Source organism: Rhinolophus ferrumequinum, chromosome 18 (assembly GCF_004115265.2).
Source record: "Rhinolophus ferrumequinum isolate MPI-CBG mRhiFer1 chromosome 18, mRhiFer1_v1.p, whole genome shotgun sequence".
Lineage (NCBI taxonomy): Eukaryota > Metazoa > Chordata > Mammalia > Chiroptera > Rhinolophidae > Rhinolophus > Rhinolophus ferrumequinum.
Window position 1 is genome coordinate 39,498,285 of NC_046301.1, and position 13,017 is coordinate 39,511,301.

General features: G+C 53.3%; 3 protein-coding genes across 6 annotated transcripts in view; 1 reads left to right on the forward strand and 2 right to left on the reverse strand.

The window, feature by feature from the left end:
- Positions 1–244: 244 nt before the first annotated feature.
- TIMM29 (translocase of inner mitochondrial membrane 29) lies at positions 245–1,855 on the reverse strand. Its single transcript, XM_033133827.1, has 2 exons — positions 1,649–1,855; positions 245–1,575 (listed from the first exon to the last, which is right to left on the reverse strand). Exons 1-2 carry the CDS (start codon positions 1,740–1,742, stop codon positions 887–889), a joined length of 783 nt encoding a protein of 260 aa, XP_032989718.1. The 5' UTR covers positions 1,743–1,855; the 3' UTR covers positions 245–886.
- On the forward strand, positions 1,851–7,498 carry YIPF2 (Yip1 domain family member 2). Of its 2 annotated transcripts, XM_033133825.1 has the most exons (10): positions 1,851–1,977; positions 2,126–2,186; positions 2,564–2,709; positions 2,801–2,881; positions 3,853–3,940; positions 5,143–5,259; positions 5,339–5,505; positions 5,579–5,761; positions 5,851–5,982; positions 6,081–7,495. In XM_033133825.1, exons 2-9 carry the CDS (start codon positions 2,156–2,158, stop codon positions 5,962–5,964), a joined length of 927 nt encoding a protein of 308 aa, XP_032989716.1. In that variant the 5' UTR covers positions 1,851–1,977; positions 2,126–2,155; the 3' UTR covers positions 5,965–5,982; positions 6,081–7,495. The 2 variants fall into 2 exon arrangements, with proteins under 2 accessions (XP_032989716.1, XP_032989717.1); XM_033133826.1 differs by having other exon boundaries at positions 1,969–2,186; positions 5,612–5,761; positions 6,081–7,498.
- Positions 7,491–13,017, reverse strand: part of CARM1 (coactivator associated arginine methyltransferase 1) — a 38,712-nt gene continuing 33,185 nt past the window's right edge. Inside the window, exons 9-16 of one of the 3 annotated variants that reach the window (XM_033133822.1) lie at positions 9,598–9,683; positions 9,341–9,430; positions 8,769–8,906; positions 8,596–8,685; positions 8,398–8,510; positions 8,174–8,251; positions 7,828–7,896; positions 7,491–7,672 (exon numbers count right to left, since the gene is read on the reverse strand). In XM_033133822.1, coding sequence (XP_032989713.1) covers positions 7,530–7,672; positions 7,828–7,896; positions 8,174–8,251; positions 8,398–8,510; positions 8,596–8,685; positions 8,769–8,906; positions 9,341–9,430; positions 9,598–9,683 — 807 coding nt within the window. In that variant the 3' untranslated portion in view covers positions 7,491–7,529. The remainder of the gene's footprint in view (positions 7,673–7,827; positions 7,897–8,173; positions 8,252–8,397; positions 8,511–8,595; positions 8,686–8,768; positions 8,907–9,340; positions 9,431–9,597; positions 9,684–13,017) is intronic. The other 2 variants (XM_033133824.1, XM_033133823.1) reach the window with 2 other exon arrangements.

The following is a 13,017-nucleotide window of genomic DNA, read 5'->3' on the forward strand; positions in this document are numbered from 1 at the left end:
ACACGAATACAAACATGGTAACAAAGCTGGCTGTTTCATCTCCTGGTTTTATTAACTAGCCACAGGCCACCTCGTTAGTCTCATTCTTCTAATAATTTAGTTTTTAAAGTATGATTACCATAACCTAGCTAAGTACCAGCTATGCACACTAACATATTCCTTTCCATAGGATTCTGTTTTCAACATTACTATAGTATAACAAAGGCAGAGTCTGATTCCATATAGACTTCCAGTTCAGAAAACGTTTTATCCTTCCAAGTTTCTTTAATATCACTATCAATTCGCAAATGGTAAAAAGCAGCTTGTTTTTGCAAAAAGTTTCCCTGTAAAATCCAAACAGTCCTACAATGTCAATCTCTAGTTTGGTATTGCTTATGTAAAATGTTACCATTTGGGGGAAGCTGGGCAAAGGGGAAACAGGATGTCTCCGTATTATTTTCCGGTTTCCTATGGGACTATAATTATTTCAACATTAAATTAAAAAAAAAAGTTACTCATGAACATGAGAGTATAAACATCACAGCTAAAAATTTAAAACAATAATCTGAAAGGCCTGAGAGATATACTATACCTCCAGGGGACTGTGAGGCCAAATGAAATAGGCTTACTTATGTGTAAGGCTCATTACAAATTCTGGCAGTGATAAACATATGGTCGCTCTGCTCTCCCAACTCCTAGACCAAGAAGGCTCTGAATTAGCTTCAGCTAACAAGGAACGATGTGAAAGGAAAAAAAGACCCCCTAATTATATGAAAACCCAGCGGGGGAACACTCTGCATGTTATTCAGTCACTCTGCACTTGAGGCTCACTCACACCAACTGCATAATCCGGGCAAAAAGTCTGCCAGGGCTCGTAGCTGCGTTGGGACCTTGCCCTCACTGTGTTTCATCTTGGGCCCTCCGACTGCATAAGCAAGTCGACCTGGCTCAGGGCCAGCTTGTCCTTCTTCTCCTTCTGCAACACCTGCTCCTCCCACAGCGCCTGGTCCACCTGATCGTTGGTGAGCACGACAGGCAGGTATTTCTCGTCAAAGAGCCGCTCGTTGGCCTCCGAGTGCAGCTGATGGGGCCCGACGACGCGCAAATGTGCCGGCAGGTGGAGGAACTCGTCGTCGTTGATGTCGCTGTCGCGCATCCGAGCCCCCAGCACCCACCAGCGGCCCACGAAGCCCACGTCCAGGATCCGGTCCGGGAACTCGTCCCAGCGGGGTTGCAGGTAGCGGCAGCGGGCCTGGTAGAGACTGGCCTGGGCGTCGTAGGGCGCTTCATACACCAGCGAACAGAGGCCCAGGTTCACGTGGCGCAGGCAACCGCGGCCCCGCAGCCAGAGCAGCCGCTGCACGTACGCTTCTGAGTCGCGATTGCGCGTGGCCGGCGCCAGGAGCAGAAGGGTCCCCGACGCATCCAGCAGCGCCTCCTCGAAGGATGCCTCGCTGGGCGCCAATGCGCAGCAGGCCGCCGCACCGCCCAGCAACCCCACGTACACGGCCGCCCTTACTGGCCGGGCCCGCGCAGCCGCTGCCGCGTCCCCGCAGGCCTCGGCGTAGTCCCGGAGCAGCGCGCGGGCCCAGACGCCTAAAAGGAGAGAAGCGCGGTGAGAGAGGTCCAGCCGCTGCGGCTACCTTTCCCTCTGCTAGCGGCTACTCACCCAACCGCGCCCACGCGCCTGGCTTAGAGGCCGCCGCGTCCTCCACCTGTCCGCGGCTTCGCGACCAAAGTCTCTTCAGAGCGGCCGCCGCCATTCCCTTCCGGCTTAGCGACCGTTCTCCGAAGAGAAACGCCAGGTGTTAAAGTAAATGGTCCGGGCAGTCTTATCTGCGCAAGCGCTAAAATTGCCGGAAGTGGCTTCCCATCGGAAGAGGATAGAAGACGGACAGGCTCCGGATGTTGCTCTCTGGGCCGAGCTGGATTGATTGACCAGTAGGCGGGCCGCGCAGGCGCAGAAACCCCTGGCCACGCGAGCTGAGACGGCCTCAGGTAAAGAGGGGGGTGTTGCACCTGTGGGGCAGGGACGGCGAGTTCACGCCCGGGTGAGTGCGGTTAGCCGCCAGGCCCGGCTGGGGGCTGACTCCACGAAGGGTGCCGCGTGGGATTGCGGGCGGGCCTGATTGGCCTCTGTCCTCAGAGCGAGGTCCGGTGATGCCCCTGAGCGACCATGGCAGCGGCCGACGAACTAGCCTTCCATGGTGAGTGCGGCTGCGACCTGGCCAGAACCTCCTATCCAGGTCCCAACCCATATCTAACAGGAGCAGCAGTCTGTTGTAAACCCTGACTCCAGGCATGAAACCGAGCCCTAACTCAAACCCCACTCCAGCCCTGAACTCTGACCTCAAACCCAGACCACTACCCCAGACCTGACCCCATCCTAGAACCAGCCCTCAATTGCAGTCCCTTGTTAGGAGTGAGAGAACACACCTTCCTACTCCCCAAAATTGGCCAGGCCCTGAGTTGGGGAGAGCACTGGGATGACCGTGGTTAGTCTTGGACCCCAGATGAGCAGTGGACCAAACCCAATTGTCTTGACCTCATACACATGCCTGTGTCCCATATTTATTCTCGGTAGAGTTCGAGGAAGCCACTAATCTGTTGGCCGAGACCCCAGATGCGGCCACCACCAGCAGAACTGATCAGCTGACCCCACAGGGGCACGTGGCTGTGGCTGTGGGCTTGGGAGCTGAGGATGAGGTGGAGGAAAATGACAAGACTTCGGTGAGTCACATAAGTCCCTGTGCCCCGCCTCCGTCCAGCCCCCCGTTGACCCAGGCTGGAAGGGTAGTCACTGAAAGCCCGCACTGTGCAGCTTCTACAGGAGGAGAAGCAGCAGCCGGGATTCTGGACCTTTGACTACTATCAGAGCTTCTTTGACGTGGATACCTCGCAGGTCAGGCCCGGGAACCTTGGTGGGAGGGGCTCAGAGTCACGCTTAGGGTTCAGCTACTATTTACTGAGCGCTTCCTGTGCACCTGGGCAAGTTGCTGGAGATACACATGTGGAGAACAAGAGCTTACACCCAGGCTAGCAGAAGTAACAGGTGCACTATGAGGATTATGACGCTATAAGGATTATGACGTGATGACGGGGGCTTTTGGAAACACGGGATGCGCCTGGTATGTTAGGTTAGAGAAAGGCCTCCTGGAGGAGGTGAGGGATTTGCTGAGACGTAAAGAAAAAGGAAGACGTGTCAGGGCAGAGTGGAAGGAAGCATAAGTGTGTTCCAGGCACAGGGGACATCGTATACAGAGGATCAAAAGATGACAGAAGGCATGAACTATACTCAATCTGGTTGGAGAGAGAGGTGGGGGATAGGTAGGCAGAAGCCAGATCACAAAGGGCCTTGTTAGCTGTGTTAAGGAGTTTGGGTTTTATTTTGAGAGTGCTGGAGAGTCATGGGTCTAGAGCAGAAGATTGAGTGGAACGAGCAACGTGGAAGGTGGATCAGAGGCCCCAGGCCAGGGTGGAAGATAATAAGCCAGGGTTAGAGTAGGAAACCTGTTGGAGAGACATGTGGGGAGGAGAATACTCAGGACTTGTTGACTGACCTTACCGGCATTAGAGGAGGCAGCGAGGGCGGCCTAGCGAAGAGGAAGACGGCAGGCCCAGAAGTCCTTCAGAGTAATGGAACACTGGAATATTGAGTGGGGTCTGGCCAGGGGAAGGGGCTCCAGGCCATGGGAACAGCCCATTACAATCCCAGAGGGAAGAACTGATTCCTTTCAAGCAGTATGGAGAGGGGTGGTGGGGGGGGGGGCAACAGAAAGCCTCTAAGGCCAGGGGAGGAGCTTGGCCTCTTTCCTCTGTGGGTGGTGGGGAGCCCTGGCAGGCTTCCATCCTGGGCCCTGGCCTCGCCTCCAGGTTCTCGACCGGATCAAAGGCTCGTTGTTGCCCAGACCCGGCCACAACTTTGTACGGCACCATCTGCGGAATCGGCCGGACCTGTATGGTGAGTGAGGTTGTGCTTTCAGCTCATTCAATTATTCATTCAGCAACTGGGAACTGAGTGCCAGGCCCTGGAATACAGCTGAGAAGAAAACAATCACTCACGGCGAGCATGAAACTTATACTGTGCAGGGTGACAGAGACAAACGATTGCAGAGAGCGATGTGCAGGAAGAGAAGCAGCTGGTGTAGAGGAGGAGAGTTGCCACTTTGCATGGGTTGCTCAGGGAAGGCCCCTCTGTGGATGGTGAGGGAATGAGTCTTGTTGGTGTCAGGGTTGGAGGGAGGGGAGACCTAGGGGAAGAACACTCTAGAAGGGGCATGAGCCCTGTGGCCAAAACACACCTGAACTGCAGAGCACCATTGTCATTGGAGCAGTGACCTGCCAGGAGGCCACCAGGGTGACAGATGGCACAGGCCTCCTAAGCCTCAGTGAGAAGGGATCTTACTTCAGTGCTCTCAGGTGCCCTCTGGCCACTGTGCAGGGCGAGGGTGGCAGCCCTGGTTCAGCTGTGGGATGGTGCTGGGTCCAGCTCCAGGGGAAGGAGTGCTGGGATTTGGGTCTGTGTCTTGACGATAGAGCTGATGGGATTTGCTGACCCACGCGGTGTGGGATGGCCAGAGAACAGCCAGGGACGACACCAAGGTTCGTGCCTGGACTAGGAGGAGGGTGGAGTTTATTGATGGGAAAAGCTGGGTAGGTTTGAGAGGCAAGTGCGAGCGTGGAGGAGGAGATGCACATGTGGAAACATGGACTGTAAACCCAAGATTCAGGGTAGAGGCCCGGACTTGAGACGTTTGGGAGTCATCCGCCCAGAGGTGGCACAAAGCCTGAGATTGAACAAGGTCATGCGAGGGGTGAATACAGATGGAGAGGGGGCCAAGAACTGGGCCCAGCTGGCTCCCTATTGTTAAAGAGGTCAGGGTATCGAAGACTTGGAGGAATTGCCGATGACATGAGACAGAAGCCAAGAATGTGGAGAGTGTTTCCAGAAGGAGGGAAGATCAGCTACGGCACTGTTGAAAGGCCAAGAAAAGTGAGGACTGAGAGCTAGTACTGGATTCAGCCACCAGGTTGTCACGGGTGTGAGCTGAGTTAGTTGGGGTGGAGACAGCCCAGAGCTTGGGAAGAGGCTGGGACAAAACAGGGCAAGGCAGCTGTCCTAGGAGCTCTGGGCCTGGGACCCTGATCGCACCCCACCCGCAGGCCCTTTCTGGATCTGCGCCACACTAGCCTTTGTCCTGGCCATTACCGGCAACCTGACCCTGGTGCTGGCCCAGAGGAAGGACCCCTCCATCCACTACAGCCCCCAGTTCCACAAAGGTAAGCAGAGCAGGCAAGGCTCAGCCCCGGGGTGGGGGGCGGCGAGGCTCCGGGGATGACTGCCTGCCTTGCCCTGCAGTGACGGTGGCTGGCATCACTATTTACTGCTACGCCTGGCTGGTGCCGCTGGCACTGTGGGGCTTTCTGCGGTGGCGCAAGGGCGTCCGGGAGCGCATGGGGCCGTACACCTTCCTGGAGACCGTGTGCGTCTATGGCTATTCCCTCTTTGTCTTCATCCCCACCGTGGTGAGTGCGGCCCTGGAGGGTGGGGGGCAGGTGCCGTGGAGACACCTGTAGCTAGCTGCCATGTCACTCCCAGGTCTTGTGGCTGATCCCTGTCCCGTGGCTGCAGTGGCTCTTTGGGGCACTGGCTCTGGCCCTGTCAGCCTCTGGCCTGGTCTTCACCCTCTGGCCTGTCGTCCGCGAGGACACCAGGTTGGTAGCCGCTGTGCTGCTGTCTGCCGTCGTGCTGCTCCATGCCCTCCTGGCCGTGGGCTGTAAGGTACGGGTCTGGGGTGGTCACAGCTGGGCCTTGGGGTTGGGGGGTCAGCTTGCTGGCCCCGATGCTAACCCCAGGGGGTCTCGGTTCAGTTTTATTTCTTCCAGCCGCTGCCTCTGGAGCACATTGCACCTCCACCCCAGGCCATCTCTCTGTCCCCAAATACACTCCTGGCATCCACCTCACCAAGGACCATGGTGACCTAGGAAGGCACGAGCCTGCAGGTAGGGAACTGTTTCCAGCTGTGGCTGAGGGGCTTCCGGCCTTCTCCTTCCCCTCCAAGTGAGAAGTCAAAGGGTCACTGCTAGTTTCTCTTTTTCAGGTCCAACACGAGGATGCCCTTGCCTGCCCTGCCCCCCAACGATGACTGAAGGCTCCCTTGACACCTCGAGATCACTCTGCTACTTTCCACACTTTTCTTACAAAGCAAACACTTTTATTTTCTATGCAAAGGTGATTCAGAGAATTTATATAAAGGCGGGAGAGGGGTGGCTGAGCAGGGAGCGTCCAGTGCAGCTGTCAGCCCGGAGGCCGCCCACTGCGCATGCTGCTTTCCCCAACAGGACAGGCAGGAGAGCAGACAGGGCCTCCCTAGCCTCCGCTGTGCCCACCCTTCCCAGCGTGCCCAGTTCGCAGGGACTGACCTCAGCTCCACCACATCCAGTCTGGGGATGTTGGAATCAGGGCGGGGGGCAGAAGTAGAAGAAAATTGCCTGTGCTGAAACATACATTTCCTTATTTATTTTGTTTTTTCTATTTTTTGGAGGGAAAGGTCCCTGCAAGGTCCCTTCCCAGGCTGGGAAGGGACCAAAATGCCATCATTATAGTAGGGACTGAAACATCTACAAATATGGAGGGAAATACACAGGCCTAATTTTCGCTACAAGGAAAAGGACGCCTTCCATGACAGATCCTTGAGGTTTCTGTGTCTGCCCCCAGCGGCTGACAGTGACCCTCCCCATCCAGGCCCGCCTGTTCTAGCTCTTACTGGGGGTGGGGGACCCGCAGGGACTTGGGGACAGGACAGCAGCAAGAGGCAGGGGCCAAGGACGGAGGGCCTTCCCGACAGCCAGGGTGGGTTGTACATTCAAGTGTGAGGTGAACCCTTTTGTGGGAGGGGCTGTGGGGCTGCGCAGGCCCAGCCCCACCCTGTCCTGAAGATCCGGCAGGGCCACCCCTCACCACTAACCTCTGAGTTGGGGAGGGGATGCTGGCTCGGCCCGGCCGGCCTGGTTTCTCAGAGGGTCTGTGAATTGACACTGGTTCTTTTCGTAAAAAAATAAAATTAAAAAAAGCAGCATGTCACGCCCATCGTGACCAAGGCCTGGTAGTTGAAGGGAAGGCCCTGCCTGGCCAGGACTGCTTTCCCGCAAGACAGGCGAGCAGGGCAGGCGCCCGGGGAAGGGGCGGCAGCCGCTCCCCACAGGGCCACAGCTGTCAGGCCTGGACACGCCTGTTAGGGGCGATGTTAAACCCAGGTCAGGGTGGAGGGCAGGAGAGGGAAACAGGGCTCCCACGACATGATCTTCTGTAAAACATGGCAGCGACACGCCATATTTGGATGGAGGGCCAAGATGTGGGTGGGTGGTAGGGTGAGGGTGGTAGCGGCAACATTGTGTAAAAAAGTGTCCGAGTTCCCATAGCAAAGAGGCTGTGACCGGTGCTTCGGCTTCTCCAGTACAGGGTTGAAAGCCGCCTGGGCGGAGGGGTGGGTGGGCAGGGTCTTCATTTGGTTTCCTGGTGCTGTCAGTCCATTCCCCGCTGGAGGGGCCTAGCTCCCATAGTGCATGGTGTTAGTTGGGATGGACATGGGCGAGGCCATCGAGATGGCGGGGCCACCCATGGTGAACTGGCTGTTGACCGCATAGTGGGCACTGGAGCTGCCGCCACTGCTGCCCTGGGCGCCGGAGGAGCCTGTGGGGCGAGGCGTGGACACTGAGGGCTGGCTCTGTCCCCTCGCCCGCCCAGCCCCACAGCAGAGTCAGAGGGAGAGAAAGAGCAGGCGAGAGGGCGGGTGGGTGGCCCGGCGGTCAGAGCGCTCACACCCGCGGGACCCACTCCCTCGTTACCTTGGACAATCCCCGTGCTCATTATGGAGCCCATCCGGGAGTGGGTGTGATTGACAATCCCCGTGTTGGCTGCGCAGCAGAGGGAGGAAGGAAGGGAGACGGCGTCACCGCCCCCGGCCAGCCCCAGCCCACGTTCTGCCCGCAGTGGGTGCTGCCACTCGCGATTTCACACCAGGGTGCAGAGAGGGTGGGCGCAGTGGCGGCAGAGCGAGGCAGAGAGGAATGGAGAACCTCAGCCAGGAGCCCCAGGAAGAGGAAAAGGATAACGGCGACGGTGATGCAGAGGCCCAAGTACCCAGGCCGTCCTGGGGGGCACCCCCCCGCACCCAGACCTGGGGATACTCACCTAGAGGGATCAGGTTGTTGTGGCCCACGCTGGAGCCACCGGCGATAACACTGCTCAGGTCATAGGCGGTCGGCATCCCTGTGCCCAGAAAGGGAGGCGTCAGGGGAGGGGACAGGGTCCTGGGTGGGGTGTGAGGGGCCAGAACTGCCAGCTTTTCCCTGGGAGCGCAGGCAGGTGTGACCAGGAAGTGGCCCTGCTGCCACCCACCCGCACGGGGGCCTCACCAGCCACGGCCATCCCACTGCTGAGGTTGTAGCTGCCGCCCGTGTTCCACATGTTCTCCGAAGGGGACGTGTAGTGGGAGCCAGGCGGGGGCGACGGTGTCGTGCCTGTGTATCTGCGGCAGAGATGGACCCATGGGCAGGGCCGATGGGCTGTGGGCCAGGAAGGCGCCCCCCACGCAGGCCAAGGACCCATCGTACCTGAAGAAGGGGTTTTTCAGATCTAGGAGGTTACTGGATTTGGAGCCCGTCTGGTCTACCTGGGCCACAATACTGATGTCGTAGCTCTGTCTGTGGGGAGGGCAGGGGAGAGCGGCCATGAGCTGCTGGGCGCCGGCCCCCTGCCTCCCCCAGCCCTGGGCGGCAGCTCACACCTTTTGTTGGCAATAAGCAGACATGTCCCTGAGAGCGTGTCCCCGGCCTTGGCGAACAGTGGTGACTGGAACAGGCACCGGACTTGGTACCAGTGGGTCAGGGGCTCTGTCGGGGCCGTGGACAGCCACACGGTCATTCTGCCGGGCAGGGACAGGCATGTGCTTTACCGGGCTGGAGCTGCTGCCCTGTGTACCTTCAGCTCTCTCCCCCCAGGTGTCTGCCTCTGACGGGGGTACCCTAGGGCCCTGCAGCTAACAGGCTGGCCATGCACACACACACACGGGGACCAGCCATGGGTGCCCGTCCACCCTGACATCTGTGCCAAGAGACAGACCAGGCCCCGTGAAGGACAGTCACTCAAAACAGGGTAGACACGTTCCCCTCCACAACCACCTCTGGCTCAAAGGCAAGCTCTCACTGCCTTTTGGAAGGGACGGGGGAACGTGGAGGGGTCGCGTGCTGCCCTCCCAGCCCCCAGCTCAGCTTCCGAAGCAGCCAGGCCTGTGGATCACAGCTGCAGGGAAGTCCTGGGAGGCAGGGGGGACAGCATGCTCTGCTCTGTTGCACTCACATGGAGCCAATGAATGCGACGTCAAACCAGAAAGCCAGACCATGAACCAGCCCGGAATGCAGCATGTGAAATTTGAATGGGATTTCTATCCTAGAAGACAAAGGGCAGTGGTTGCCGGGGAAGCCAAATGGGCTGCTAGGAGAGCAGAGGTTTTGGCTGTGCGCAGTCCTGGACCCCGCCCGCCCACCTGCCCTGGGGCAGCAGAATGCCTCTGGGAGCCAGCAGTGGCCCGAGAGGAGGGGCACGGGGGCTAGTACCTGTGCAAATCCCCTTCTTTGGCTTCTAAGAAGTTCACTGTGTACTTGACAGACTTGGCCATCAGGATCCGGATGTCAAATGTGTCCTGGGAGAGACCACAGGGGCGATCTGGCTTCAGGCTCGGGGCCAGCGAGACACGGGAGAGCCTGCCCTATCCTCGAGTGTGACTATGGCCTCTAGGCCATTCAGCAGCTTTAACAGTTCGCCCTTCTCAACCATACTGGGAAGGATGAATAGGTACGACACCATGGAGGACAATTAGGTGACAGCTCTCAAAATGACAAGCATTCATACGGATTAAAGACATGGCAGTTTCACTTCCAGTCTAACCTATGGGTAGATATTCACATATACAAACTCACAAGCATAATGAGATTGTCTATAGCAGTGACGCATTAGAAATCCTCTAATTAAGTCAACGATGGCCCATCCATAAAAGGCTGTGCGTACATACAAAAGAACGAAGAGGCTCTTTATGAACAGATGGAGAAAGATCTCCGAGATAAATTGTTAAGCAAGTCCACAAAAAAACCAAGTTAGAGAACTGTGTGCTGATGTCCGTTCCCAGCTACGATGGAGATTCTCTATCAGACTAATAACACTCTGGCCAAGAACTGTATGAGCCGAATAAAACACAGAAAAAAACCCCAGTTGTTTGAAAGCACTGGAGAGCGACTGCAGCAGCCACAGCTTTGGGGGCCAAGAGCCTAGACAGGAGATGCTTTTTGGCCTGCACCTTTCCCTTTGGGGTGGGACCTTTCAGCAGCCTCCCTGCATGGGGAAAGCAAAGTGGGGGCTCCAGGTTACCAAGGAAGTTGGGACTCAAGGGGCCAAGAGTTAAAAGAAAAGGGAAATGTGGAAATGCAAGGTGGACGTTCTGCATGTGATTTCACATCGTGGCATTTGCCAAGCCGTGAGTTGTGTAGGGGGTGAGGGTTAGAGGCCAAGACACCAAGCAGAAGACCACTTCTAAGTCACTAAAAATCCAAGGAAAGGCTCAGTAGTATTGGCGCTGGGAAGCTGGAATGAGGGGCTCTGGGAACCCCCAGGCTCACTGGGACCACTGAAGGCTCCTGCCTAAAGCCCTGGTTCTCCAGGTGTGGTCCCTTCCAGACTGAGCACCCTCAAGGTCAAAACTATTTACATAATAAGACTCAGATGTTTTCTACCTTTTCCATTCATTCGCTCACCTGTGAGATCACAGCAAAGGAATGCAGAAGCAGAATCCAACCGTCTTCTGTTAAGCCAGATATTAAAGATTTGCAAATCTTTAAAAACCCACTATTCTCGCTGAAAAGTTTTGGAAAATAGTTTTTTCTTAAAAATACTATTTATGTTAATTAAATGAATATTTTTAAATTTCTTGGGCTTAGTTTTTAATACCCATAGATATTGACAGTTATCAATATATACAACACACTTAAACAAAAGTTATTTGGGATTCTCCATTTTTAACAATGTGAAGGGGTCCTGAGACCAAAATTTTGAGAACCACTGTCCTATAGGGAAGCAAGGAAATATACCAGCCAAGTAAAGTCTGAAAAGCAACCACCAAATATCTCAAGTGCATGACAGGACCAAGGTGATCTGTCCATATGGCTAAATGCCTAAAGAAAACAAATCCTTGGAAGGAAAAACATCATCCAGAACCTCTATAATTTCTCATTCTGGCGTTGGATGGCCAGGCACCAAGAGACAGGACCAAAGGATGAGAACAAAAAACCAAGAGAATAAAACAACAGAAATACACTTAATACTTAGCCAGATACTAAAAGTGATCAAAGACTTATAATTAATATATTCAAGAAAAAAGGTGATGTTTCACAGAGAACTGAAATAATAAAAAATAAGCCAAATAAAATTCTAGAACCGAAATTAAGAATTAGAAAATCAGATTAGACATAGCGAAGAGAGGATTAGAACTGGAAGGTAGATCAGTAGAAAATAGGAAAATGACACATTTGAGAGAATAAAGGATGGAAAACAAAGAATAGAGTGTAAGACTCATCTGAGACATGATGAAAAGGTCTAATGTACATGTAATTAGAATCCTGGAAGAAGAAGGAGAATGGTGTGGAGGTATATTTAAAAGAGATACGGCCCGAGAATCTCTCGAAAATAGTGAAAGACTTCAAGAGGAGAAAGCAATAATATAGACTATATTAAAACAAAAGAAGGCAAGAAAAGAGTTAAAAACAAAAACAGGATAAATAGAAAAACAGTAAAATGACAGATTTATACCCATAAAGAGCAGTATTCACAGTAAATGTAAATGGTTTAAATATTTTAATTAAAAGACAGAAAACATTAATCTGGTTCAAAAACAAAACCCAAATATATTCTACTTACGTAAGACAACCCTTAATAAGAACACAAAAGACTGAAAGTAGAATGGCAGAGAAATATATATTATACAAAAATTAACCAAAATAAAGCCAGAGTAGCTGAACCACTATCAGTAAAAAAATAGACTTTAAGGCAAGAAATACCACTCAAGATAAAAAGAGCCATTTTTAATAATGACAAAAGGATCAACCCAACAGGAAGATATAATAATCCTAAATCTGTACGCTCCTAATAATGTAGTGTCCAAAAATATAAAGCAAAACCTATCAGAACTAAATCGGAAAATAAATCTACAATCACTGATAGATAGGAAAAGGAGATCGAAAAATCACTAGAGACAGAAGATTTGACCAACATATTAACAAATGCGAGCTAATTGACAGTAATATAATTCTGCATAATATATATAGTAATATATATAGTAATATAATATAACTCAAGTGATTGATACACATTTTTCTCACTACACACAGAACATAAACCAAGAGAGTTTCATACAGCAACTCTCAAATTTCAAAGGACTAATATCATACAGTGTATGTTCTCTGACCACAAAGTACGAACAGTATGTTGATTATGCTGTATATATATTGAGAAAGAAAGGTTTACACACAGGCGCACACACACACATTTACGTATAAAACTTCTGGAAAGATACAAGAAATACTGTTTGCCAATAGGAAGGAGAACTGTGTCTGGGGACAGGAGTTGGGAGGCTTCACACTTATACTTTTTTGATTTTTAACCATAGAGTCTATATAATCAGTTCAAAAATCTCAATAATTAAAGTCAATCAAATAAACTCAGTTGACCAAGGACCAATTCATCTAGTAACAGTTCACAAGTACTGCATGCCTGCTGTGTGCTTAGCCCTCTTCATGCCTGTCACTTTATTCCTGACGTCTCTGTGAGAGAGCTCTGTGTAGGGGCAGAAGTGAGAACTCAGAGAAGGAAAGTGGATTCCCTAGGGCTGCACAGCTTGCACGAGGCCTGAAGGAAAGCCTGTGCCCCCCACCCGTCACCGCCGAGGAGGGCCATCTCCAGTGCTAACGCGACAGCAGCCCAGCTGCCCC